At 37.2% G+C, this 27,885-nt stretch overlaps 4 protein-coding genes across 9 annotated transcripts; 2 read left to right on the forward strand and 2 right to left on the reverse strand.

The window, feature by feature from the left end:
- Window positions 1–1,106: 1,106 nt before the first annotated feature.
- LOC103439858 (probable trehalose-phosphate phosphatase C) lies at window positions 1,107–8,476 on the reverse strand. 5 transcript variants are annotated; one of them, XM_008378481.3, is made up of 10 exons: window positions 8,337–8,476; window positions 3,241–3,453; window positions 2,979–3,119; window positions 2,815–2,886; window positions 2,592–2,717; window positions 2,396–2,449; window positions 2,149–2,250; window positions 1,970–2,047; window positions 1,712–1,852; window positions 1,107–1,619 (listed from the first exon to the last, which is right to left on the reverse strand). In XM_008378481.3, the coding sequence occupies exons 2-10, from the start codon at window positions 3,445–3,447 to the stop codon at window positions 1,419–1,421; spliced, it is 1,122 nt and encodes a 373-aa protein (XP_008376703.1). In that variant the 5' UTR covers window positions 3,448–3,453; window positions 8,337–8,476; the 3' UTR covers window positions 1,107–1,418. The 5 variants fall into 5 exon arrangements, with proteins under 5 accessions (XP_008376703.1, XP_070681615.1, XP_008376702.1 ...); XM_070825514.1 differs by lacking the exon at window positions 8,337–8,476 and adding an exon at window positions 3,681–3,757; XM_008378480.4 differs by lacking the exon at window positions 8,337–8,476 and adding an exon at window positions 3,538–3,654.
- Window positions 8,477–12,909: 4,433 nt separating this feature from the next.
- LOC103439857 (uncharacterized) lies at window positions 12,910–16,848 on the reverse strand. 2 transcript variants are annotated; one of them, XM_008378478.4, is made up of 2 exons: window positions 16,685–16,848; window positions 12,910–15,748 (listed from the first exon to the last, which is right to left on the reverse strand). In XM_008378478.4, the coding sequence occupies exon 2, from the start codon at window positions 15,601–15,603 to the stop codon at window positions 13,312–13,314; it is 2,292 nt and encodes a 763-aa protein (XP_008376700.2). In that variant the 5' UTR covers window positions 15,604–15,748; window positions 16,685–16,848; the 3' UTR covers window positions 12,910–13,311. The 2 variants fall into 2 exon arrangements, with proteins under 2 accessions (XP_008376700.2, XP_028962033.1); XM_029106200.2 differs by lacking the exon at window positions 16,685–16,848 and adding an exon at window positions 16,066–16,617.
- A 4,938-nt stretch (window positions 16,849–21,786) lies between these two features.
- LOC103440147 (small ribosomal subunit protein eS17x-like) lies at window positions 21,787–22,278 on the forward strand. Its single transcript, XM_008378812.4, has one exon. The coding sequence runs from the start codon at window positions 21,787–21,789 to the stop codon at window positions 22,276–22,278; it is 492 nt and encodes a 163-aa protein (XP_008377034.2).
- Window positions 22,279–24,320: 2,042 nt separating this feature from the next.
- On the forward strand, window positions 24,321–27,884 carry LOC103439855 (uncharacterized). Its single transcript, XM_008378477.4, has 9 exons — window positions 24,321–24,510; window positions 25,326–25,444; window positions 25,760–25,900; window positions 26,001–26,106; window positions 26,290–26,472; window positions 26,643–26,805; window positions 27,002–27,237; window positions 27,394–27,483; window positions 27,615–27,884. Exons 2-9 carry the CDS (start codon window positions 25,430–25,432, stop codon window positions 27,659–27,661), a joined length of 981 nt encoding a protein of 326 aa, XP_008376699.3. The 5' UTR covers window positions 24,321–24,510; window positions 25,326–25,429; the 3' UTR covers window positions 27,662–27,884.
- The last annotated feature ends 1 nt before the right edge of the window (window position 27,885 follows it).

Here is a 27,885-nt window from a genome sequence, read left to right on the forward strand (position 1 = left end):
AGTATTTCTTATTGAATTTTAAGAAGCTTATGGTATGGCACAAGTTCCATGAAAATAAGCTTATGACGGTTTTTGTTGCATTTCACAAAGGATAATGATGATGTTAGGAAGATCATCTATTTAAATTATATTTTATAAAATATGATATGATTGTTGATTGGATTATCACTTAAGTATTTATTAGCGTGTTTATTTTTTATTGATGATACATTATATGATTTGTAAATTTGGTTTAAACAATTGATCTAATCTCTTTAAAAAATATATATATATGCTTTATTTAAATAAAACAATAATTGATATTTAATGAGGTTAATTAATTAGTTAGATCAACTTGAAGTTTATAGAAAATCACTGTGCCCTAGCGAGTTGTGGTGGGATTGTACTGCATCTGCTACATGCATCATTTTAGGAATGAAAATGATGGGAACATTTAGTCTTCAAAAGGGGTCCAATCTTCATTGGGAGTTCGAATTCCCCCCCCCCCCCAACCGCCCACTTTTTTGTATCTTCTTGAAAAAAGATAAAAGGTAGTAAACGCGGTTGACAATGTTGAGAAAGTTAGACTAGAGTATAGTAGATGCAACACGGTTTCAGTGGGTGAGACGTGACATGACAAATCAATTAAAATGAACTTTTTGACATCTTTACGTGTTTTGTAAACTTATAAATGATGAAACTAAACTTTTGAATTGAACAGTCCGCTATATCATGACTTGAAAATTCCGTGTCTGGCGTTAGTGAAACTTTCAACGAAAATGAATGTCAACCACCATAGGGATTAGTCTCCATTCTAGTACTAGTCCTCTCTCTCTCTCACTAATCTTGTGATTCGTTATGAATTAACTTCTTCTTTTGGTATGTGTGGCCGGGTGAGATATATAGGTTCATGCTTTTTAAGTAGGAAACTGTAGTTTGTGAACTTAATTCAATAATTCTTGCTAATGAACAAAAAAAAATGAGGAAGAACTGATCAACTTGATTCCTAATGAGTCATGACCCAAAAGGCTTGGCCCAATCTCTTGAGCCTACAAGAACTCCAAGTCTCTATTAAACCCATTCATCTTAAGCTTAATTAAATATACTAAAATTAAAATACTGCAATATTAACATAGTACATGCAAGATATTCATGAATATAGCACACACCTGAAAGCACATTTCCAAAAAAGCTGGAAATTACAGACATTCACACATACATACATATACATACATACATATATGTATAATATAGGCATGGGGATGGGCGGGAGTTTCACCGAAACAGACTAAAACATAACAGTGAAACTCTGTGGCTTCATTTTCTTCTACTTACGAACCTATAATTTAGCTATATATAGTAGGGTTATTAAGGCCATAACAAATACTGGCCTCAATTTTCCTAATAATATTTCTTAAAAGCTTATGTACAAAATCTAGCTAATTAACTGATCTAGGTGAATTCCCAGGACCCCAAATTTGAGCAAGTGACCTGCTCGAAGAAGACGCTTTTCTCCACCTTGCAATCCGTAACAAGAAAGTTAACACCTCCGACGGATCCTGCAGGGAATAGCAAGCTTTGGTATCCTTTGGGGTTGAAGACACAATTATCGGAAACCCTAGTCCTCTACTTCGTATCACCTGCATGTATGTACAACAAGTAATTAGTATTAATCCACAAAATTAACTACAAGTATGAAAATTAATGAAACAGTTGGATCTGTTGTAGGCACCTTGAAAGCATCTTCATCAGTCCGATCATCCCCAATGTACAACGGGAGGACGTCACTGGAATTGCTGAATCCAAGAGTGTCAAGTAAATATTCTAGGGCATGACCTTTGTTCCATTCTATGGATGGCCGTACTTCCAAGACCTGAATAAATAAAGATGCACATGAAATCATGTTAACAATAAAACAATCTGTACACACGTTATAACTTATTACAAGGAAGAAATTAACTTAGAATGTTTTTTTATATATATGACCTACCTTTTTGCCGAAGGTGAGATGAAATTCAGGATAGTTTTCAAGTACAGACTTCACCTTTGCTTCTAATATGTCATAATCCTACGGACGCACGTATATATACATCACTTATCAAGTCAATGAAGATTAAATACAGGATTGAAATGATAGAAAAATTGGCTAAACTGAATGTTCTTAATTACCTCATCCTGGACCTTGCGGAAATGTACAGAGAGGCAGAATCTGTTGTCCTCTACCCTAGCACCTTCTATTTTCCTGGTTATCTCCTCTAACAGTGTTCGTATCTGCAGTTCCAATTAAAACGTAGATAAATTTCTTGTGTAAAAATTAAGGCACATCTGAACTCTGTATCTCCAATTAAATGACATTTTTATTTTCTTATAATTGATAAGTACATTGAAAAGCATAAATGATATACTGTTTGCTAACCTCTTGGATTGCAGGCAGAAATCTTTTAGCAGGTTGAAAGAGAACGTCACTCGCCTGCACCGTTAGTAGTACTACTGTGTTATTATTGACCAAGCCATAAACACACACACACACACACACATATATATATATATTAGGGGTATGCTGCACCAGTACAGAGAACTAGAAGAACACACACTGAGCAGTGATCACTGACATTTTTATCCATGGCTGTAGTGTGGTTCTTGCCATCGCAGGGCTTTAGTGGCCTTGGTGGGACCATTATATCCATCCCATGGCTTCCAGCATAATATACATTACTTAACTGTACAAATCCTTTTACCTGTAGAACCAAATTAAATGAGAAAATTCTTCTATCACAGTGTTTGTTGATGAACATTTCAAATTTTCTCGAGATTATATTGATGCTTAATCATTACCTTATCTCTACTCCTTCCACTAATTACTGCTGTTGGAAAATACTTGGCAACTTCCCGCACTGCAGCACGCATCTGCCGGCATATGGAACATAGTTAATATAATTAGGATGGATTGAGTCATATGTAAAAACGGGAACATTGTTATCAAGAAAATTAAAGACTACCTCATCAGACATGAAGGCACGGTCAGGATCATCAACAATTGGTGAAAGGGTCCCATCGTAGTCTAGGAAAACAACCATCCTCTTCCCTTTTGCTGCTTTCATCATCTGATCAAATGAGCCCAATGCAGAAGGGTGCTCAACCTAAACATATAACACCCAAAAAAGAATCATAATATAAAAACGAACAAGGATAATCAAAGCAGTGATATATGGTAAGAATTCTCATAAGATCACCAACTAAGCCCAAATGGCTAGAACGTACCACCCAGGAATTATAAGCTAAATCTGAGGAAATTGGTCTATTAGGGGTAGAGATGTCATGCAGGTTTGAGGTGATTGATGCTAAGGAAAGATTGACACTGTTCTCGTCATTCTTTACTGCTTTCGTGATGGGTTGCACCTTTTGCTTATTGGAAGTTGATGACCTATGGAGTCCCATTGCTCGGTTCAGCTTCGCCGAGTTTGTCATGATCACCTATTTTCGCACAAATTCCAAACGAAAATATGAAGAGGCTATATATATAAAAAGTGTCACACAAGTACATAAACCAAACTTTACCATTTTTAAAAAGTTTATGAGGTAGAGAAAATTAAACAATTTGAAATTACAAATAATATGAACTGAATTCCCTTGTATGGTCTGAAAAAGAGTTCTATAAGCTAAGGAAACTAAGATCCTCTTAGCTTTCCGGGGACCAGAACCTTTTAGCTTCTAACAAGACAAAATGTTTTCCTCCTTCTCTTTGCCACCGATTAGGTCAAAGTCACTCACGTTATCCTCTCCCTCTTTTTTATTGACATATATATAACAAGATTTGTCACAATCCACGACCACTCCTGATTTATCTAATGAGATTTTCTTTATGCACTTTATTATCGAATGAATTTGTATATGAGGTTAGTAAGATCTTAAGATCTAAAAAGGATTAAAAAGAGAGAAAATATAAGATTTCGCACTCACGTTTCCACCTTTCCAAACATTTAAAAAATTTATTTAGAGTGTCATCGTCATGCTTAACTAGTTCAAAACCAATAGTTCTCATTAGAATCACTAAACAGTAGGTATGGTCATATTTCCATACATAAAGCAAGCAACATGGATAATTAAATATGGTCAAGATTAAACATAAATCTGTGTGTATAATTTAAAAGGTTAAAGTCGGTATCGGATAAAACATCTTTTGCTTTTCAAAGGGAGAAAGATAATGTCGTTTTCAGAAGCTAACATCTTTTCGTAGGAAAAAAGAACAACAAAACAAGAACAAGAGGGCCAGTTTAGTGTGTGAATAATTAGATTTGGTGACTCGACATTACTTTTTAAACCTAAAGGGTCTGTCTCAGGGGGAGTCACCAAACATGATGATTCAGATGACAAGGACAACACATGCATATAAAACGATTTTTGTAAGATATATGTTTGTTTTCTTTTGGCCCTACCTTAACTACTACCTAACTGATAGGTATCTATCTAATCATAATATATATTGTTTAACTTGATCTCTTTCATAAAAATATAATAGGACACTAATTAATTAGTATGTTTTCAACCAAAACAAAAAAAAAATGGGAATACCCAGTGCAAATTAATACATGATCAAATATTTAAATTTTACGGAAAAATTGGAAGAGATTTGGCATAAAAAATTAACTTTGTTAGCCAACTGAAAATCGAATGACTAATCTTTGATTAAAGATCTAATAAAATCTAAGAACAAAACATCCCGTAGTATGCTAGAACTTTCGTGGGCGGCCTGAAAAGACAACCAAAGAGTTGAAGAATGTTTCTGAAAGCTTCATGGTTTGAAAGAGTAGGACACTTGTACGGTCGATCAGCCGATGTTTCTGAAGTACCCCACAATACACGTGAAACAACATGCATGCATGTAATAAAAATAACATTAGTGGCTAGCTAATTAAATTATTAGGAGGGTCCGGCATGATGTTTGTTTTCTTTCATCTACCTACTACTACAGCTACAACTGAATTGACTAATACAAGATCAATCAGGGAACATAATTTCTTCATTTTTTTTAATAAAGTTCTGCAGATGACTTAACCATAAAACTACTGGCTAGCTATGAAAACTGCTAACTCAAAATCCACTCTGATACAACTTTAAAGTGAATCGAAAGAACAAATCAAACACAGTTTTTAATTTGGAAAATAAAAAAGGTCTTTTTGAAACAATAACATAGGTTGTAACCTTGTAGGAGTGCTTCCCATCATATAAAACACTGATGAAACCATGACAGAAATCAAAGCAATGGGAAAATATTCTTAAACTTCTATGGAAACTACGTAAACAAGCCATGTTGTATACTAATTCACATATTATTATAAGGATCGCTTCGAGGACATGATTAATAAGATTACTACATAAAACAACAAATTCAAGTATTCTAAATCAAGTAAAATAGACTGAATAGTACCTCAAAGTGGTGGTGCTCTAAATATACAAAAATTTACTCTCAAATATGCCGTGCAACACGTGTATTAAAATAGCCATAATTAACGTCTGATAATTTTATCTCTTTGGGTCAATTGACCAGTCCTCAAGTTTAAAAAATTATCAAACAATTTTTTTCAGAAAAATAAACCTTTGAACCCTTGACTTTTCTGAACCTAAACTTCAAGTTTTGGAAATATGAGAAAAGCAATGGAGGCAAAAGAAATAAACAAATATATCTAATATATATAATAAGTAAATAGTTAAAAAAACCATAGAAAAAGTGCAAAAAAACAACTTTAACGTGTCGACTGGAGAAGTGGTGGATCGACAAGCTCTGTAAGTTTTGGCTGTGCAGAGAGGACACGTCTAAACACAGATTGGAGTAGAGAAAATGGCAGTATAAGAATTAAGAACCACACAGCCGAATACGACGAACTGTCCAAGTCAAAAAAGAAAGTACCACGAAGTGAAATGAAAAAAGTGTTATAAATAATAATATTATCATATGCTAATTAGACGACAAAACCTCTGTTGTTCTGGAATAATGTTACTGTAATCAGAACACATACTAAAGTGAAAAGCTGGTCTGTTCGTAGGACTTTGTGTGTGCTTTTCGTGAAGGTCATATGATTTACGTTTCTTTGTTTTGTATTCAGGAAAAGATAGCCAATAATGGAACTTGATTATATTATAAAATTAATTAACAATAAAATTAATAGTTTCAAGAAATTAAAAATGCAAAATATTAATTTCCCGACCTCAGTCTCTAATAATTAACAGATTAAGGACCGACCGAACATAACTTTATTGTGAAATGCGTATATCAGACCTTTCAAAGTATGTTTGAAAGAGAAAGGGAGGACTTCAAAAAAACAAAGAAAAAAAGCAAGCACTTAAGACCCCACTGAAACAAATCTTGACAAAGTTAAAAAACTAAGCATATCTTTATTTATGGTCATCGAATTGCATATATCAGACAAAACCAACGATCAATTAGGAAAAAACAAGTCTTTAAAAAGCCAAAGGAGATTTGTAAAAAATATAAATATAGTCACTTCAGTCTCCATTAACAGTGCTCAAGCACTCTTGCACATCCCGAATACTCTTGAGACCTCCTCAAATGAACAAGGTTCTAAAACTCTATAAAAAAAACTGGGCTAAAACTCTATCTTTTCCAGAATAATTTCCCCAAAAATCTTCCAAGATAACTTCCTCTATGATGTAATAAACAGAAAATAGAAAACCATGAAACAAATTATGATTGCTCTAAATTTCCAAATGTTCTCGGATAATAGCAAATCGAATAAGCTAGCTAACAAAATCAAGATACAATAATACATGCAAGCATTTGTTTATGTAAATAATCTACCAATATATATACATATATAACACAAAATAAAATGCGCATATTATACCATATTAAAACTTAAAACAAAAGGAAAATATCATAAAGTAGTTGTGGCCATATTGCAATCAAATCTTTAGTTTTGCTTCCTAAAAACTTTTATCTAAAGACCAATTTTTCTCAACCAACACCCTAAAAAAATACCACTCTAACTCTCTAACCAAACTAAACAAAAATAAAAATTATGAACAATTTAATAATTACACGAAACATGAATTTTGTTGTTTTTACGGCATCCTCACACCCACATAAACATAACATGTCTTATTTAAAAATTAAATAAAAAATTTATTTATTCTAACATCTTTCAAGCACGCCAGTATGGGGTACATATAGTTTGCTAGCTAGTATAAATTTAAAAAAAAATACGTGATTTATTTTCTAAATTATATCTTTTTAGCTTGAGGACCAATCTTGGAGCACCGAAAAAATTGCTCATTTATGACCGAACGTCATAAAATTCAAGCTGTGAAAATAACTTATTTGCAAAAAGTGAGGATAAAATTACTTACGATAAGTGTTTCCTCGATCTTATTTGCTAGAGGTCAACCTTTTTATATATGTTCTTTAGCTTCTCGTACATTTTTCAGCCATTAAATTGTGTAAATCAAACAAAACCCCTACAGTGAAAACCCTAGCCCTTTTTAAAAAAAAAACAAAACCTTTTTTTAATCGGTGGACCAAAGACACCAACATGGACTTAACTGTTTTTCAGGTACGAGTCATGTCATTGGTAAAGGGCAAAAGCACTCCCAAAGGGACCCACAGTAGCAGAACAAACCAGTCGGTGGTCTTTATAATCCGGACCGTACACGTGGCACCACGACCGACGACGTACTCGTGTCGATACAGCGGGTCTCCCATGCAAACGGTGACCAGTTCCATACGTCAAGTGGGCCATTTGGCCCAGTCAACATGCGGGCCACATTTGAACACGTGTGCGCTGGATTAAGAAAAAGTAAAAAGAGTTCCTAGCCGCAGAGAACGAAGACGAAGAAGAGTGGCGCGTGAGCATCACGTTCATCACCTACGGCGCCCACGTGAGTTCAAGACGGCGACGGAAACTCACCTGCTTGTGGGTCGCGTTTGAAAACAGCGAATTGATTAGGAGGTCAAACGAAACAACCACCACCAACCGCTTTCTCGTTTCGGCCGCTGAGTTTTCCACTAATAAAAACCGTAAAACCGAATACTACGGTTGTAAACAAATAACTAAGAAAAAAAATATTTAAAAAAATCAATCTTCTACACACAAAACATGTATAATAAAATCAACAAGTAAATTGTTCGAACAGATTCAAATTACAACATCTTACATCCTACGAAAACCAGAAGCATACACGAAACAGTATAAGTGACGGATCTGATATCAAAGTCTCCTAAGTCCCTACTCAGTTGATTAAAAGTACTTATCACGAGTTCTTAAGTTCAATTTTATCTCTTAATAAAATGGCAGGAACATAATAATGAATAATGAAATTAAATTAAGCAAATAGGGACGCACCTAATGAAATCTTGGTTGCCAATAGCTTGTGGTTTCCTAGCCTAGACAGTAAGGAGCTCCGATGGAGGTGAGAGAGAGGGGGAGGAGAGAGAGGTTGAGAGAGGTTTAATGTGAGAGAGAGGGAGGAGGGGGAGAGGATGAAGGGGAGGAGGGGGCTTTATTTATAGAGGAGAGGAGGAGGAGGGAGAGGAGGAGGAGGAGCGAGGGTTTTAATTAATTGTAGGGACCAAAGGAGACGTGGATGTTTGCCACATGTGACATGCCCTACGTGGGTTAAGTCTCCCATTGCCCTGCAACTTCCTCCAACAACAAGATTTACCCCTTAACCCCACTTTTTAACTCGAGGGAGTCTTCTAATTTGTTGGACTTAATTAACTGGATGCACCAAAATAGGCCCAAGTTGTTTCTTATATTTCCCAAGTTTTTTACTTTAATTAAATTACAGAAATCGAGACTTGAATTACAATGCAAATCACACCGACTTCTTAATATCATAACACGATCAATAGTATACTACGTGGTTATTTGACTGTGGTTATTGGTGGGCTAGAAACAATATGTGGTTATTGTTCTTGAAACCGGTAAAAAAAATTTAGAGCTATTAACCTAGACGCATATACAACTATCTACATATACAAAGAAGGTATAATAACCGTAATCTTCTTTTTTGTTATGTAATTAAATCGTAATCTTCTCTTATATGTGAGTATTAATTGTATTGAATAAAATACCATTTGATAGTAAAGTCTCATTACTCATCATGATTTCCCATATCGATCATTTTAAAGCCGTTTTGACTAAAAAAAAAAAGAAAAAAAGAAGAAGATAATTTTAAAGCCGTGATTGCCTAGAGTGATTGGTGCTATTAATTCCACCACCATGATTCCAAGAATTCACTTTTTTTTACTTTTACTTATTTTATACAAGGAGTATCTTCATTTACTAATTTAATTCTGGTAAGCAAGGGCAAGGGTACAGCCAATCCATCTGCATCTGCCCCCCCTCTCTCTTCCTCGTTGATCAAACTGCCGAACCACCTCTGAGGATCTTCCACTTGTCATCAAAGAAGTACTGTAATGAGTCACTTTTAATAAACGTTGAGCTTCCTTCTCTTAGTGCTATGTTATGGATACAAACCAAAAGTTGAGTTACAAGAGTATTTAACGTTAATTGTTTGAGCTACAAACTTCTTATTTCGTAATTCCTATTTTGTCTGTGAATCCAACTAAGTTGTTTAGAATCAAAATATGTCCGACCACGTGACAAGGGAGAAAGAGATTGATCAAACTACCGAACCACCTTTGAGGATCTTCCACTTGTCATCAAAGAAGTGTTGTTATGAGTCACTTGTAATAAACATTGAGCTTCATTCTCTTAGTGCTATGTCATGGATACAAACCAAAAGTTGAGTTACAAGAGTACTTAACGTTAATTGTTTGAGTTACAAACTTGTTATTTCGTAATTCCTATTTCATCCGTGAATCCAACTAAGTTGTTTAGAATTAAAATATGTCCGACCACATGACAAGGGAGAAAGAGATGGCAATGAAAGAAATATGCATCCACAAGGATTATTTAATGTATATTTCCATGGTTTATGAAATATACAGGATTAATTTTGGCATTCACCGTGGGGGATTACTGTATGTCGACAGAAAAAGTTAAACAAAAAATAACAATAAAATTAGAAGTATCCAATCCAATATACATGATAAAATTACACAAACAGCCCTATATATTGCCCATGAGGTACTAGACCTAGCGTATGTCTCCTAGAATGACCTAATATATTGACGGGGAAAGAATCAATTGATATCAAATTCATAATTTACAATAGAATAAATTGTAGCAATTATCTCTTAATTTTAACTCAACTGAAGCAATGGTCCATCAACTAAAAACTCATTACCATTGGTCATTCAATTTAAATTCAACTGGAGAAATGGTTCCTCAACCTTAACCCAATTAGAGCAATGATCCCTCAAACTCTAACCCAATTTTAGCAATGGTCATTCCAACATAACTCATTTTGACAAAATTCTAACAACGTTGACGAAAATGACCATATATACACATTTTGATGAGTTAAGAGTTCCCGATTGTAGCAATGATCATTCCAACATAACTTATTTTGATAAAATCCTAACAAAGTTGACGAAAATGACCATAGCTACACATTTTGATGAGTTGAGGGACCAATGGTAATGACTTTTTAATGAGGGATCATTGCTCCAATTTGATTAAAGTTGATGAACCATTGCTACAATTTACTCTTTACGATATTCTAATTTAAAACCTATAAGTGAATAAGAATATTATTAAACCATATTACAAATTGTCATATTGATGTATAATATGATTTTTGTTTTTGACAAAAGATAGAATTTTATACTAAGCTACAAGTAATTTGTTTTTTTATTTTTTGAAACAAACTAGACTCACAAAGGCATTTAAGTCTCTTTCTGGTTATCATCGTGTGATTCATCAACACCAGAAATTAAACTCAGAACGTACCATGTAAAATAGAGTCTGAAATTCATCTCCAACTACTCTGTCACCCCATGGTGGTTCCTTGAATATGTAAGTAATTTGTTGAACGCCTCTAGTTTTTATTTGTTCAATTGTTTCTAGATGAGAATAAGCAAAGTAGGAAGTTCCATGAATGTGAACCAAATAAATTATAATTGTATAAGATTCCGGTTCGACATGCTTGGTGGAATTTTCTTATGAACCTTCCTTAGACTTTTATAGTTTTCTCGAGCTGCGAGCATTTACATAGTCTTTGCCATAGTCTTTGCCCACATGATGTGACAAAGAAAACCGACACAGATGTTCATAAATTATTCATATTGGTCGTCTTCCTCCTCATGAAGTAGGATTCTCTTTCTTATTTTTTTCTCCTCTCATTATCTTTCTTTCTATTTGAACGGTTACGGTTAAGCCACATCAACATCTTATATTAATTTTATATAAAAAGAGAGATAAAATAAAGAATGTGAGAAGATAGAAAGGAAAGAGAATGAAAAAAGGAGGAGCAAGAATCCTAGTCCCCTCCTCATACACACACAGATATATATATTTATATATTGTTATAAGATTCTCCGTCTCATGCATTGCATTGTTGCATGAATGACTGTATCCACTGTAACTCTTCCGCGAAGACACGCAGTTTAGAGTCAAAGTCTTGTTCTTGAATCCTTACACAGAAAGACAAAATCCCTAATAAACTTTTTCTAAACCTGATAACTGACTTCTAATTTAGTTGTATTTGTCTCCTTTTAGTTGAAGGAAATCTTGGATTCGATTGACATGAAGGAGGAGAACGATACATATACAGATGAGTGCGGTAAAGTAAATAATTGTGGCTGTTCACGCCGTACGCCTTACGGGATATAAGCTACAACTTTGTTGTGACAGTAAAAATACATTGTGAAATCTTTAAGCTCCTTTAGAAGTGCTTTTAAAATTGATACAAACACTTTTAGTGAAAATGTTTTTGGAATCAATCATTAGTAAATATGGAAGTAAATCTTGAAAAAAACACTTGAAATACTTTATGCAAGAAGCAATAGTTATGCGCTTCTTGCAGAAAACACTTCAAGTGCTTTTAGAATCCAAGTATTTTCTCTAAAGCATTTTCAGTTATATTAAAATCACTTTCAAACGAGCCATTTACAAACATGTAATCTTCTATAAAAATATTGATACTTCAGATGAATCCAACAATATCATAGATCGTGCGTGTAAACACATAGTCATGCACACGGCACACCAATTACCTCAAATCTCTAAAGCACTTTCAATCATATTAAAATCATTTTCAAACGAGTCATTTACAAACATGTAATCGTCTATAAAAATATTGACATTTCCGATGAATCCAATAATATCATAGATCGTGTGTGTGGACACGCGTCGACACACGGTCACGCACCCGGCACACCAATTACACGCATTTGATGGCAGATGCAAGTGTCTACGTTTAGTCAAAATGTAGATGGTGTCAATTATATGGGATGGAATATTTTTTTTGGCCCTTTCGTTTTCTTTGACAAGTAGATCATTAAACTTATATTATTGTACGTATCCCTTGCTGCTTGGCAGTTTACTTGGTCTCCTGATACCAAAACAAATACATCTCACTTTGTCACGATGAAAATGATTTCCGCGATCTCTTTTTTGCTTCTACAAACTTCTGTCTTTTGTCTATTGATTTTCTTTTAATTAAGGGAACTTTAACGACAAAATTCTGGTACTGTTCACTTTAACGAAAAATCATATTTTTACACTAAAAAATCAATCTTGATACTATTCATTTTACCTTTTATTTTGTCCTTACCAAAACTCAAAATTTTCAAGCTCTTTTTATTAATTTTTCTTTTAATCAATCCATTGTTAACGGAATCTGCTAACTCACAACACATAAGTAAGGGACTGGCACACTTCGAGGAACAAACCGTGTGAGAGGAACCGGTCACCGAACCAACTAAACCGGCCGAGGCAACCGGAAATCCAGGTCGGTTCGGCCGGTTTCTCGGTTTTTTGGTAAGAATGCCCTAAGCTACAGAGAAGATGTATCTGTGAGCCAAATCATAGTTCACAGATGGAAAAGTAAATATTACTGCAGTAACTTGTACACTGAAGGATGTAAGTAAAAGTTAAAACCCATGATGCCAAAGAACCTTATCTTTCAGAGAGATCAGGCATGAGAGTATACAAAAGTTTCCAACTTTACTAAAACCTAATCACCATCTGACCTTTCATGTTCCACAAAATGCAAAAAGAAAGATGGTACCACCACCACCACCACCACCACCTGCTAACCAATTGCTGCAAATAATGCAGTAACATGTACACTTGCAACAGGCCTTACCAAAAACAAAAAGGGTTAGCAAAAACAAAAGGGGCAAACCTATCTAGACCGGTATTATCTTTAGCAATGTCCAGAATCTGCGGGTGGGGCGCGCTTATAGCTTCAGTTTCCTTGGCCGACTTGGCATGTACCATTGTCGTCGGTCATCATTGGTAGAGGTTTCGGAATCTCTTCATTTGTTTTACCATCGTTCTGTTTCACTGGTGCATCACGAGCTTCTGTCATAACTTGATAAAGCTCCGAAGGGAGAGCTGCTGGATCCAATTCCCAACAACCCTTTGGAGCATTATGAGCTTCTTCACCTGTAAGTAAGTGACTAGGGACCCGATGCGAGAAACGGAACATCTCCTCTTTAGGAATCCGTTGCACTTCCTTGGGGTCTGTGTGCTTACGAAACACTGTTTTAAAACCAGCGACCTTAGATAGAGGAGCGACAGACACACCATGTTCCTCAGTAAACTCGTCAAGCAGTTCCACCATGTCATATTTGTTGATTACTGCATCTGGGGTATGCTGATTCCATTCAGGGGACCAGTTCCTATATAGAGCCCAGATTTCACCCCTTGTAGGAAATATGCGAATCATCCCTCGTGTGCCTTTTGTCCAATTAACCTTGCTTGAGAAAGAATTTAAAGTATCAGATATTGCATATTTGCCAGGCCTGAAATCACCACAAGTTTTAGCAAAACCAGAACCTACCCAGTTCAGCGTACCCAATTCATTGTTGCTTCTCGAGTTAAGCCAACTGACCCGCATCTTAAACGGCTTCAAGGAGATCACCTTTTGAATTCGACCATAATAACGAGGCATACCATCATTATCATATGCAGCCCAAACTTGGTCCTCTCCAAAGGATCTTTCAGTTCGATCCAAGTCAAAATTATGAAAATCGGGGTCTGGAACGTTGATCGGCATTGGTGACTTATCCTCTACATCTGGAGCACTGTTTGTGCTTGTGTCAACATTTACCACACTCTTCTGTTTCTTTTTTACTTTCACAGTTTCTTGCTCTTTCTTTGCCTGCTTTGCTTCAGTTGCTGAGCTCCGCGCAAGAAAATTGCGAATTGAAGTTAGTGCCGTCTCAATTAGAACTTTTCTTATTACCGGATACGGAACCTCTCTGAGGACCTTAGGTTTGTCCTGTGCACTAGAGAAATCATAAATTCTTTTCGTTCCAGAATTACCTTTACTCAACTCAGATATACCTCCCAAGTCGGCTCCACCACTTCCCATGGCCATTTGATTAGGCCTTTTTTTATCATAACCGTTCAAATGAGGATCATCCGTTCTTCTCTTTTTCAATGTAGGATTTCCCTTCAAATTTTGACTCCTTTCCCATTCAGCAATTGACTGTCTCCGCTCTGAATTTCTATTCATATTCTCACTTGCCTGCTGAACCGCATCCACAGCAGCGTGACCCGATGCAACTGTGCTACCGATACTTGTCACTTTGGTGGCAGAGCCCTGCTTCAAGTTTGTGTTGTTGTTTGAATTAGAACCTGAAGACCCCCCAGCTCCTACATTTTGAGCTGCAGCACAGTTTCTTCCAGAACTATTTGAGTTACCACCAGCAGCATAGTGTCTTGAATTCTGATGCTGCTGGGAAGAAGAGCTCTTGGACGACTTGAAAATCTCTGCAGGTGGAGCCTGTTCTACAGCCAAGAAAGTCTTCTTACAATTAGGACAGACAAGAAGATGATGTAGATACATTCTGACATACTGATAATGAGTTTTGCAATGGTTGCAAATGGTCCAAAATGTAGCAGCTTTTGCATATGAAGGTATATGGGTGGAACCGCGCTGGGTCCTCGCATTCATAACATTCTGAAAGGTACTTGCACTAGGTTGCGTTGACGGACCTCCACTACGGTGTGCAGCTTCCTGTTGAGACGCTTTTACAGTCTTCCTGACACTATTCATACAATTTTGAAAGGTGCTTGCACTAGGTTGCACTGACGGACCCCCAGTACGGGACACTGCTTCCCGTTGAAACCCTTGTACATTCCTCATGTGGTTATATGCTACCCTCTTGGCCTTGTCTGATAACAAAGTCCAGGCCTCTGAAACCAACTTAAATGCGCCTTCTGCACCAAAACACTTGTTTTTATCAGGATGAAGCATGAAAGCCAACTTTCTATACTCTTTCTTAATTGTCTCATCATCAGCATACGGAGTAACACTAAGTACTCCATACCAATCTGCTTCCCCATTAATTTTATTCTCCGAAGAGATGTAAACATCAAGTATAGTCAACATTTGGGAGAGACCCTCAAGCTCGGGACACAAATTTAGAGCTTTCAAAACAAACTTCTTAGCACTAGCATAATTTCTTTCTGCAAACTTCCTCTCAGCAAGTTCCTTAGCCTTGACCGCATCATCTTTATTGCACTCCATAGTTTCCCTAACAGTCTCAATACACTTCCTCTGAGTCTTTACTTAACTGGAGCAGTAAGCATAATACGAGAAAAAGTATTACATTCGACAACCCCTAGCCATTTTTCCTTCCCAGAAAGCGGTCATGACTACGGATGTTAAATACCTGATCCAAAGAGAAAGCAAACAAACAGCATCAGATTATTTTACTTGTTATTCAATTATGCTAACAACTTAAAGTCCGACCCGATGCAGAAACAAAAAAACTCATTTCAAAACAAACATTGTTTAAATACAGAGTTTAAAACCCTCCCTCACCAACACCAAACAAAAAAAGCCGTTGCTATAAATCTATAAACAATAAATTCCATCACATTGAATAGAAACAAGTATCACTTTTATAGATAGAAACAGATAATGTACTAAGTTAACTACAAATCTACTAGATGCAGTGTAGCAATGACTTCTTAAGTTAAGACAGACCTCAATCATCTCTCCTTTTCGACTTAAACCACAGACTTCCCCGTCAAAGGACGAAAGGGCTTTGCTTCATAAAAAAGGGCTAGGCATGCGTTTTCATCAAACACTTGGAACTACACCAAGAGAACTCCTTAACACAACATTTCCCCAACAATTTCCAACAGATCTAAGCAACTACGAAAGCCAGATATGGCATGCCATTGCACACTCTTACAGGAAATTTAACAAAACTTTACCTTAATCAAGCTTCCCTAATGCATACAATATGTCAAATCATAAACAAAATGCAACAAACAAAAGCCATCTTTTCAAAAAAAATACCCTTCAAAAAAATTCCCAAAACCCACTTGGAGGAAATAGTCCCCAAGAAAATAATGATCAGAATTTACCAACTCAGAAAGCTCAAAGCTTTACTGAAAAACTACAAGATTTCTGTGTGAGTTCACAGAAACAGAGCTTTTAGGGTTTCAGTAACATCGTCTGGGTGGGAAAGTTCTGAAATTTAGCACTTTCAAAATTTCAGAAAATTTCACAAACCCTAGCTCTGTGCCATTTCCCAAAATTGAACAAAACCAGAAAAGCACTTGAGCAAAAGCGGAAATTGCAGAGAAAAAGTGCTTACCCACAAAGAAGGAAGAGGAGTCTGACCGACTTGAAGGAGTTTGAATCTTAGACGACCATCACCACCAGGTACACTGACCCATTAGCCCCTAGGGAAAATTCTTAATTGCAGACTTAAAAATTGAAATTTTTTAGGGAAAAAGTAGGAATGGGTTTTGGTGCCTCTAGGCTCTAGTATTGTATAGATTTATATATTGGTTGGTTTAATCTAACTCAAGAAGACTAACTAGGGTTAAATTTTAACCTCGGCGTAGGATTTACGCTAGATGGACACCGAACATTCTAGATGGAAGAGTAACGTTACGCCAGATGTAAGAGAACCGTTACGCCAGTTGGACAACGCACGTTGTAGCAGTGAAAAAATTAAAAATATAATGGAAACAGGTCCTGAGTTCAATTCACAATGTGCACATTAACTTTAAAGAAACATATTGTCACTGACTAACTAGGCTCAAGTTTTAACCTTGGCCTAGAGTTTATGCTAGATGGACACCGCATATTCCAGATGTAAAATAACCATTACGCCAAATGTACATCGCATATTTTATATGTGAGAAACTAAAAGTATGGTGGGAACATATCATGAGTTCCATCCTCAACACATACATTAACTTTAAAGAAACGTATTGTGATTTATTTAGTTTATTGGATGTAAGTTTAGTTTAATTTGTTGTCACATTTTTTTTAACAAAATGTTACATTTAAATTTCTTATGTATCCTAGTAAGGCTCATGAAGAATTTAGGGACAATGTGGCATGTTGGAGAGCCTTAGCCCTTATCTATGTCCTACATTCCAAACATTTTCATATTTAAATAATTAAATTCTCTTTTTTCAATCGAAAAGTAAATTACATTTTTATAAGATATCGGTAAAACATTGATATTGATACATAATATAATTTTTAAGTATATGATAAAAGGTTTAAATCTTAACCAAAATTAGACGCCCTCTTTCACTTGTATATCAAATTTCGTTTGCAAAGTGATTTGTAGATTAATTGATAAATTGTAACCAATAAGAGCACTTCCACCGTGTGCTCCAGCCCGAGGGACAGGCGCATGAATAGGGCCAAAGAGCTCGAGTGATGAAGCCCAGCGTGTGCTGGCAAGCGAGCCCGAGCAGGCTGGAGGGAGAGGCCTGGCATGAGTTGCTGGCCAGAGCGCCCGAAAGGAATGTGACGTGGGCTGACGTCAGCCACATTTTTTTTATTTCAAAGAACCCATATCCTAAAATTAATCAACATTTCATACACCCAAAAATTAAACTTGTTGCTTGCATCCATGAAATGGGGGAACAAGATGAATCAGGAAGATAACTACGTTTAAATACCATCTCCATCATTTTCTAAATTCAATGAATTAAAAAAAAAAAAATTTGCTCTTTCTGTTTTTTTCTCTTAACTTGTTGCTTGTAGATCCATGAAATGGTAGAAGGATGAATCAGGAAGAATGCCCAATTTGCACGATGAATCTCCCATTTTTCGTTGTAAAACGAATCCCCAATTTGCAAGATGAACCATTCTCTCGGCTGCAAGACGAATCCCTAATTTCTCTAATATTGTTTGTACCATATTTAGGGCCTCTGTATTTAGAACTCATATAAATACTCGGGGGACTCAAATGTAATTATGTAATAAATGAAGGAGCAAATATGTAATAAGTGAGGAGCCTTTATTCTATAAAAGGAATCCTCACTATCCTCATTAAGGAAGGTCAAGATTCGGGCCAAGATGGAAGCCAAGTTTGAGGCCATGGAAAGAGAGCACACAGAAAATAGGCTAGATAGCACACTGCCTCTAGCATTCTTGTATATTTACCATTCAGAGTGAAACAATATAAACATCAGTGTGGACGTAGCCCAAACATTGGGGTGAACCACGATACATCTTGTATTCTTTACTTTTTTGCAAATTTACGGTCGGATTTACGTTGTTCCAAGACCTCTGGTTTTGTGCATCAACATTTGGCGCCATCTGTGGGAAACGACACGAAAAGCTATGTCGGTTCTCTTTCGTTTTTTCACCTCCGCTGTGAATCTGCAAAAACCCAAGAACCCAAAGTTTTCCCAGAAAACCCACGAAGCCACCTCCTCTCTCACTTAGTCTCTCCCTGTAACTGCAAGACAAATTCCCGCACCAATTCCTCACTCGCTCTCTAAAAAACCAGAACACAAACATTTCATCTGCAACAAAGGCGACAAAAAAGGCGATGGAAGTTGTGAAGGGCCTGGATTTACAGCGCTACATGGCGCGGTGGTACGAGATTGCCTCTGTTCCGTCGCAGTTTCAACCCAAGAATGATGAGAACACGCGTGCCACCTACACTCTGAAAGACGACGGCACCGTGAATGTGCTAAACAAGACTTGGATCGACGGGAATAGGGGGTTCATCCAGGACATCGCCTAAAAGGTAGACCCGAATAGCGACGAGGCGAAACTGAAGGTAAGGTTTTATGTTCCGCCATTTCTGCTTATCATTCCTGTCACGGGGGATTGCTGGGTTTTGTTCATTGACGAGGATTATCAGTATGCTTTGATTGGCCAGCCTAGTAGGAGTTCCCTTTGGTGAGAATTAGTATTGTCGGTTGAAAAAATATATAGAGCTCCAGCTCGAGTCCCAAAGCCCGAGTCCCGAACCCTACCGCTGCAAGTACTGGTGCCCAGTTGCGGTACTTCCCACCTATCTGAACACCTCTATAATGCCGGATTTAAGGCCATCACCAACATTGACTTATCTAAGGTCGCCATTTCCGACATGTTGTGCCGCAATGCACGTATACGCCCTGGTATGAAGTGGCAAGTCATGGACGTCACTGACATGCAATTCGAGGATGAGAGCTTTGACGTTGTTGTTGATAAAGGCGGCTTTGATGCTTTTATGGACCCAGAGTTTGGCGTGCAGATGCAGAAAAACAGAAAAATCCGTTCAAGAAGACCAGACCGACAGCAGATAAGAATAAGATAAGCTTTCTCAATAATCAGTCTATTATTATTCCTTTTGTCTGCCATCTGCCAAAAGAAAGAAAAACAGAGAGAAAGCAAAAGCAAAAAGAGAAAAAAAGATGCAGTGAACAGAGAGAAAGAAAAGAAAATAGAAAAAAAGAAACATAAACAAAAGCAAAAGCAAAGCAGAAAATAAAAGAGAAAAGAAGAAACAAAAACAAAAGCAAAAGCAAAGCATAAAGCAAAAGAAGATAAAAAGAAGCAAACATAATTGCGGTGGTGATGACATGTATAAAAGGAAATTATAGGCGTGACCCATTGAGCAGAGGGGCGGATTTATTTTTGAATGATGTAATTTATTTTTCTTATCTTTCGGAGATATCTGTATAACCCAATCAGAGGGTAATCATATAAAAAAAAAGGGCAAGCCCAAAATAATGGGCTGGAATGTTATGTGGAGGGCGAAGGTCCATATGCCCAAAAGAGTCAGGCCCTTTATTATCACAAACCAGGTGATCAAAAGTACATCTAGTACTCCAAAATTATTCGGCAACCTGCTGCTATTATCACCAATCAGGTGATTAAAAGTACGTCAAGTACTATAAAAAATTATTCGGCAGCCTGCCGCTATTATCACCAACCAGGCGATCAAAAGTACGTCCAATACTCCAAAATTATTCGGCAGCTTGTCGATATTATCACCAACTAGGTGATCAAAAGTACATTCAGTACTCCAAAATTATACATGAGCATCACTCATATCAAACATACATAAACATTCATGAGCATCACTCATGTCAATCATACATAAACATTCATGAGCATCATTCATGTCAACATTCATGAGCATCATTCATCTCAACATCCATGAGTATCACTCATGTCAATCAACATAAACATTCATGAGCATCACTCATGTCAATCAGCTTCGAAAGCTTCACTTACAGAGCTCCACCTTCAAAAGCTCCAGCTTCAAGAGCTTCATTTACAAAAGCTCAAACTTCAAAGCTTCACTTTCAAAGTTTCACCTACAAAGCTTCAGTGCATGGTATATAAAGACCGTCTCCAAACCAAGGTATAAAATATCGAAGATATCGAAAATATCGGTAGTTCAAAAATACAGAAATATCGATGGAAATATCGGGATATTATTGATATCGATAAAAATAATATGGAAACCACGGAAATTGTAAGAAAAACTTTGAAATTTTTATTGAAACTTTGCAGGATGTTTATTTAGTCAATTATCTATTAGTTTATCACAAAACATTGGAAGGAAATGCATTGCATGATGGATTTAACTGATTTAAGTTGATTATATAGCGAGCTGGCAAACATTGTGAGTGTAGAAAATATGTAGTAATTAATGAAAGAAGTTTAAACACACCATAATCATTTATATATAATGACTTAGTGCAATATTTTACACTTTATACATTGTATGGTAAGATACATAAGTTACACAAACAACGGGAAATTAATGAGAAAGCCCTTCCCAAAACGTCAGCACCCACTATTTTGATCACACTAATCCAACGACTCAATACCATTGATAGCCTTAAAAAGAAAAAGAATTGTTTGGTCTTAAAAAGAAAACGAAAAGAAAATATTATATTATAAGAATATAATATAGTATTGTTTTAAAAGATAGATAGTTTAAGGGGTAAAAATAGAAGGACAGTTTAATCTTTTGCTGGAAAAGACGTCGTGATCTAGTTGAGTAATCCAAATTGGAAGAGGATACAAGCCAGATCTAGCAATGTCAGTCACAATTACTTCATTTATTTACCAAAAAACCAAAAAAAAAATTGTTTTAAAACATAACAAATAATATAATGTTATCTTAATCATTTATATAATATATTTATTGGACCAAAGCAATAACAATAGGAAGAAGGATTCACAAGATCTTGTTCCTGCATCTCTTTGTCCAACTTTGATAGTGGGTAATTATTTTTTATTTTTTTTAACTATGTGGGTGGTAGACTTTCACACAAAACTAGGCATTTTTTTCCACTTTCCCGATTTCCCTGCTGCCTAATTTCTATCAATCATCTCAACTTCTCTGTTTAACCCTCTATCTTCTTCTCTTCTGATCCCTCGTTCTAACCCTCCATGTCTACTCCGCACATCTTCCTCTATCACTCCCTCTAAGCCACCATGGTAATTCTCCATTTTCAAGCACAACACATCTCACGAACACACACACACTTACCCGCTGTTCGTCTCTTCCCAGCTCCGCCGCACAATTCCACCACCACCATGGGTCGCGTCCGCACAAAGACAGTGAAGAAATCCTCCCTCCAGGTGATTGAGCGCTACTACTCGCGTATGACCCTGGACTTCCACACCAACAAGAAGATCCTCGAGGAAGTCGCCATCATCCCTTCCAAGTGTCTCTGCAACAAGATTGCCGGATTCTCCACCCACCTCATGAAGCAGATCCAGAAGGGCCCGGTTCGTGGCATTTCCCTGAAGTTGCAAGAGGAGGACCGCGAGCGCCGCATGGACTTTGTCCCCAAGGAGTTCGCCATCAAGATCGACGAGATCTCCGTCGACAAGGAAACCCTCGACATGCTATCCGTTCTCGGTATGGCTGACATGCCTGGTTCAAGCGGGTCGACCCGGAAGCTCAGACTCAAATTTGCATAATATCACGATATTAACGATATTATGACGATAATTAAGAGGATAAGTATAAAAATATCGTCATCTCAAAAAAACGATATTATCGACGAAATATCGCCGATAATATCGATATTTTGTTCCTTGCTCCAAACAACCGCCATACATGGATTAAATTTGAAGTCTCCAGCCAACATACCCTATTGACTAAAGACTTGAAGGACTACACTATGTACCATATATTGAGCTTCCGCAACTGGGCCTCATGAAAAATACTTGGGGAACTTAGCCCATTATTTACGTATTGAGGAGCGAACCCTTATTCTATAAAAGGGACTCCCTCACCTCCATTAGAGAGAGACTCTTAGCCCATCACTTATGTATTGAGGAGCGAGCTCTTATTATATAAAAAGGACTCCCTCACCTCTATTAGAGAGCATCGCTGCCAGCTGAACAACCGCATCGCTGCAAGCATCACTCTTAACCCATCACTTATGTATTGAGGAGCGAGCCCTTATTATATTAAATGGACTTCCTCACCTCCATTAGAGAGCATTGCCGCCAGCTGAGCAACCGTCTCGCCACAAGCATCACTCTTAACCCATCATGTATGTATTGAGGAACGAGACCTTATTCTATAAAAGAGACTTCCTTACCTCCATTAGAAAGTATCGCCGCCAGCTGAGCAACCGCCTAGCTGCAAGCATCACTCTTAACCTATCACGTATGTATTGAGGAGCAATCCCTTATTCTATAAAAGGGACTCCCTCACCATCATTAGAGAGCATCGCCGCCTGCTGAGCAACCGCCTCGCTGCGAGCATCAACTCTAGCCCATCATTTATGTATTGAGGAACGAGCCATTATTCTATAAAAAGGACTCTCTCATCTTCAACACCACAAGCCGAGCCAACCAAGGCAACATAAGCCACAAGCCGAGCAGCCTCGCAACATGTGCTACTTCTAGTTGAGCATCATTTCACATTGAGCACCGCCTCATATCGAGTATTCAGTTCTAGACGACATCGAGTTACTTCGACCCACACATGAATTGAATTTCAAGTCTCCAGCCAAAAGACTATCTTGACTGAAGACTTGGGGGACTACTGTTTGTACCATACTTAGGGCCTCCGTATTTAGACATCGTATAAATACTCGGAGGACTCAAATGTAATTATGTAATAAATGAAGGGGCAAATATATAATAAGTGATGAGCTTTTATTCTATAAAAGGACTCATCACTCTCCTCATTAAGGGAGGCCAAGATTCAGGCCAAGATGGAGGCCAAGTTTGAGGCCATGGGAAGAGAGCACACAGAAAATAGGCTAGAAAACACATTGCCTCTAACATTCTTGTATATTCACCATTCAGAGTGAAACAATATCAACATCAGTGTGGACGTAGCTCAAACATTGGGGTGAATCACGATACATCTTATGTTATTTACTTTCTTACAAATTCACGGTCGGATTTACGTTGTTCCAAAACCTCCGGTTTTGTGCATCAACAAATATAAAAAGTCATACAGAAGAAGATGACGGAGATTACGAAGCAGCCATGATGGAAATGACCCAGTCGACGAGGAGGCAAGCCGAAGCCAAAGCCAAATCAGCATCTTCAAAGCCACATCCATGTCATTTACTTTTTCTCAAAAGAAATTGTTTTGTATTATTTTGTATTATTTTATAAATAAATAAAATATTGTATTGCCTATTGCTAGGACTATTCAGTGTAGGAATGAAGATGTAAAAGGCAGTTACTGTTCATTGAAGGAATGGATTAAATAGTGAATAACCTTAAGAACCCTTTCCCACGGTGCGACTGCTCTAAGTGTCAAACATTGTACATCGGTTCGATTGGACATAAATCAATCCATATCGTCCAATAATCTTAGCAGCCAACGAGCCGTATTATTAAGAAATGTTCGAAATGGGACACCATACATTTGTGACCAAAAAGCAGAATGAAAACAAAAGGGCCCAAGCCACGTACAATATCAACAGCACAGGGTACAAGCAGCTTCCTCAAAATTTGACCCCTATAAAAACACACAAACTACAAAATACCACCTGAGAGTGTGACACTGAGTGAGATAATTGTAAAAAAATTTCACACCGCTTCCCTTCCCACTTGGTTTTAAATTTCTGCTGCTTAAGCTCTGTTAACAGCAACGTTTCGGTAAACCCTGCAGCCTACTTGCCTGCCTCTGGAAAACCCTAGCAGTAGCAGTCCTCCTCCTCCAAAGCCTTCCACTTTATGGTAACTCCAAACCCTTTCTCTTTCTTCCGCCTCCCACACGATTTTGTATTTTCTGGGTTATTTCTCTGCTTGTTTTTGCTTCAAGATGCTTCCTTTCAGCTTTCTTTTCATAAAGTTTGATGCTTGTTTGGTTGCTGAGAAAAGGGTAAAAAGAAAGGAAGAGAATTGAGTTGGAGATTTGGGTTTGGGGGTGAGGTGTTGTTTTCTTTTCTTCCTTTCTTGGATTTTCTTGGCAACCAAACAAGGGGTCAGGGGAAAGTGATCACTGGGTGTTGGTATTCTGAGATTTATTGTAAATTTATCAATCAATTGCAGAAACAGAAAAACAAAGTTGTTCCTTTTACATAATTGGATGATTGGAAGTGGTGAAATCAATCCATTTCCTTGTTTGGCATGTTACACTAATGTTATTAGATGTAAATTCACCCGTCTTGCATATTTGGCATTCAAATTGTCTTATCATTTGATGTTGTGAGGAATTCTATGTGCATCTGGTGTTCAATGGACGTAAACTAATGCTTCGATATTTTACTTGTTTGGTTTACATCAAATAATTATGCGTATTTTGGTTTGAGGTAGTGAATTTACTAATACTTCAATTGTCTACTTTGTCTTCTTCGCGATTTCATTTTTTTTGGGATATCTTCTATAAATTTAATACTAAAACATGGAGCTGCATATAGGGCTTAGTTGAATGAGTGGTAGTGTATTTACGCCGTGTTTTGTGTTTGAAAGTTATTTTGGCATCCAAACGCTTGAACAACATGCTATTCCAATTGTTCATCCTTTTTTACGCAATTTTTATGATATTTCAGGTCGTTATTGGTTTTATTGGTCTCTCTGATTTAGCCATCATAGAAAGTTGAAGGGACGATCTCGAGCCAAACAAAAGCTCAGAGTTTAGGTGCATTGAAGTGAAATGAAGATATTGCAGGTTTAGCATCATTTACTTGTATTCTCAATCTGCGAGTCATCGTTGATTTTATTAATGTGACAGACAATGATAGCACCCGAATTTCCCTAACCCAGTGCTGTTGTATGAAAAGCTCTTGGCCGTCTGTTTTTCCTAAGTCATTTCTGTTTGGCCTATGTCGAAAGAAGGAAAAATAGTTAGCCATGCCATAAACCATACAACTTAATTATTTCCCCCTCCTAGCTAGCCTCACATTTTGATGAGTTCAAAACAGTACATTTATTTCATAAGATACTTCTTTGAGTTTCGTATCACTAAGCAAGAGGACTTTCACAGGATAAACAGAAATCAACAGAAAAGCAATTTCCGCATAATGACCGACAAAATGGTGTTAGTGAGGTCCCTACGCTGGACTCTGGTTCAGTATCTATTTCCAGCAACAAGAGCACAAAAGTCACACGTGAAGATATTGAAGTTGTAAGACATTTTTTTTACTTGTTTGAGCTTGAGTGTGATTTTGTTCCAAGGATGAAACTTAATTGCATTATTTTATTCGGTATTCTAATGAACATTGTAGGTCCAGAATTTGATTGAAAGGTGTCTGCGATTGTATATGAACAAAAATGAAGTCGTCGATACCCTGTTAGATCGTGCTAGGATTGAGCCTGGCTTTACAAGCTTGGGTATGCCACTACATTATACCACATAATTTCCTTTGTTTCATCTTCACTTTTCTTCATTGTTCGCAATGCATAAGCATCAGTGTATCACTAGTTGATGGTGCAGAAGAAGATTTTGACTTCGTAGTTATATTGCTGCTATATTTTCCGAATTGATCTAATTGTCATACTTTTTTGTCTGTTTAGTACTGCAGAAATTGGAAGTAGAAAATGCAGAATTTTTCAAGGCTTACTACACGAGGCTAAAGCTGAAAAATCAAATAGTTATGTACAACCGTTTGCTCGAGCAACAATACCAGCTGATGAAACAGCAAGAGCCTCCAGAAGTTCCATTGCCTCCTATGCATAATGGAATGCATTACATGCCTGGTATTTTCTTCGCAGAGAACCTGAATGTTTAGGCACGCGTCGGCGTTTTAAATTTTTGTTTAAGAAAAGACTAGACGCTGCGTTGCATTTTCTATTGCTAATTGAAGTCTATGCCATAAATCTCAATGTACTGTGATCCCTTATTCCTCTTTTGTTTATATTTAGTGCAGTTAACAATTTACCTATGGGATACCCCGTCATGCAGCAGCCTCCATTTCCGTCAAAGGGTCATCACCAAATCAATTCCATGGGCACCATATCGAGTTGTCATTTGGTCAATGGAATCCCTGCTCAAGGAAATTTCCACCATATGCCACTAAACTTATGTCAAGAGTGAGGATTCTATCTCACCACTTTTTTCTTTACTTTCAATTTGTTCTTGCCAATGTTTGACATTCTTATATTTTGTCGGATTAATTTAAACTTGAATCGAGGATTCATGTACATCCGTGTTCAGTAAAGTTTATGTCTGTTCATCCCACGTGCACTACCTTCATTTCTGATATGTTCTTGATCACCCCTGACACAGTGGTATCAAGACAGAGATGGTTTCAAGTCCAGTATCAGTGTCCAATGGCCAGTTTCCTTACACTCCATCAGCAATATCAGTGCTAGGTGCAGACACATCGGCGCTTGACTCTGCATTTCCTTCTCATTTCACAAATTTGGAGAGGTTCGGTATTGGAGCAGATGGTGGAAAGTTATCAGGGCAGGCACCCTGGAATTTCGGGCTTTTTGATACTGCTGGATGGCCAAACTTACCAGGTAAAAACTCTAGAAACAGGAAGCAGTGCAGTATAACTAATTAGAGTTGTTAATAAAAGTTTCATGGAAACCTTCTCGGGTTGTGAAGCCGTCATGTGCTTGTTAACTATTTCCTCTTCTATTGATGGATTCTTCTTTCGCTTATTGCATGGACAGATCTTGGAGCACTTGGAAACTATTCGGGTTCACCCTTTCTGCCTTCCGACTCGGACGCTATGCTTGATTCTCCGCAGCAAAATGACATGGGTAAAACCGCATTACTCTTAAACGCTTAGTCACTCGATATTTCCATTTGAGCATTCTTTAGTTCTTACTAGTTTGCTTGCATCTATGATATGGAGAGAACCAAAAACTAAAATTACGCATTGTTTTCGCAGTGGAAGAGTTCTTTGTCGACCCTGGTCAAGGCTCTCAATCGGAGTAAACTTTCTTGCGCGCCAAGGCAACGACGTCTTGTGTATTTTGGTTAGTATCAGACAGGCTTTAGGTCGAACTCCTGATCATCAAGGAGCATATGCTATTCTTGATCAACCGTTTTCTTACATACTTCAACGGGTTCGACTACCGATTTCGCATGTTCAATAATTTAGGGATTGTGCCCCTAAAACATGAAGAGCTCCATTCCCAAATGACAAGGATTTGAACTAT

This window comes from Malus domestica, chromosome 07 (assembly GCF_042453785.1).
Source record: "Malus domestica chromosome 07, GDT2T_hap1".
NCBI classification, from domain to species: domain Eukaryota; kingdom Viridiplantae; phylum Streptophyta; class Magnoliopsida; order Rosales; family Rosaceae; genus Malus; species Malus domestica.

What these genes read in the sequence shown, in the direction of transcription:
- LOC103439858 (XM_008378480.4), bottom strand. An exon ending in TCCGCAAGGTCCAGGATGAG is followed by an intron (nt 2,048 to 2,148) that starts GTAATTAAGAAC and finishes GTGCGTCCGTAG; the next exon opens with GATTATGACATATTAGAAGC. An exon ending in CTGATGAAGATGCTTTCAAG is followed by an intron (nt 1,620 to 1,711) that starts GTGCCTACAACA and finishes ACATACATGCAG; the next exon opens with GTGATACGAAGTAGAGGACT.
- LOC103440147 (XM_008378812.4), top strand. Translation starts at nt 21,787, where the DNA reads ATGGTAATTCTCCATTTTCAAGCACAACACATCTCACGAACACACACA.
- LOC103439855 (XM_008378477.4), top strand. An exon ending in CCACTAAACTTATGTCAAGA is followed by an intron (nt 26,806 to 27,001) that starts GTGAGGATTCTA and finishes CCCCTGACACAG; the next exon opens with TGGTATCAAGACAGAGATGG. An exon ending in TCCGCAGCAAAATGACATGG is followed by an intron (nt 27,484 to 27,614) that starts GTAAAACCGCAT and finishes TTGTTTTCGCAG; the next exon opens with TGGAAGAGTTCTTTGTCGAC.
- LOC103439857 (XM_008378478.4), bottom strand. Translation starts at nt 15,603, where the DNA reads ATGGAGTGCAATAAAGATGATGCGGTCAAGGCTAAGGAACTTGCTGAG.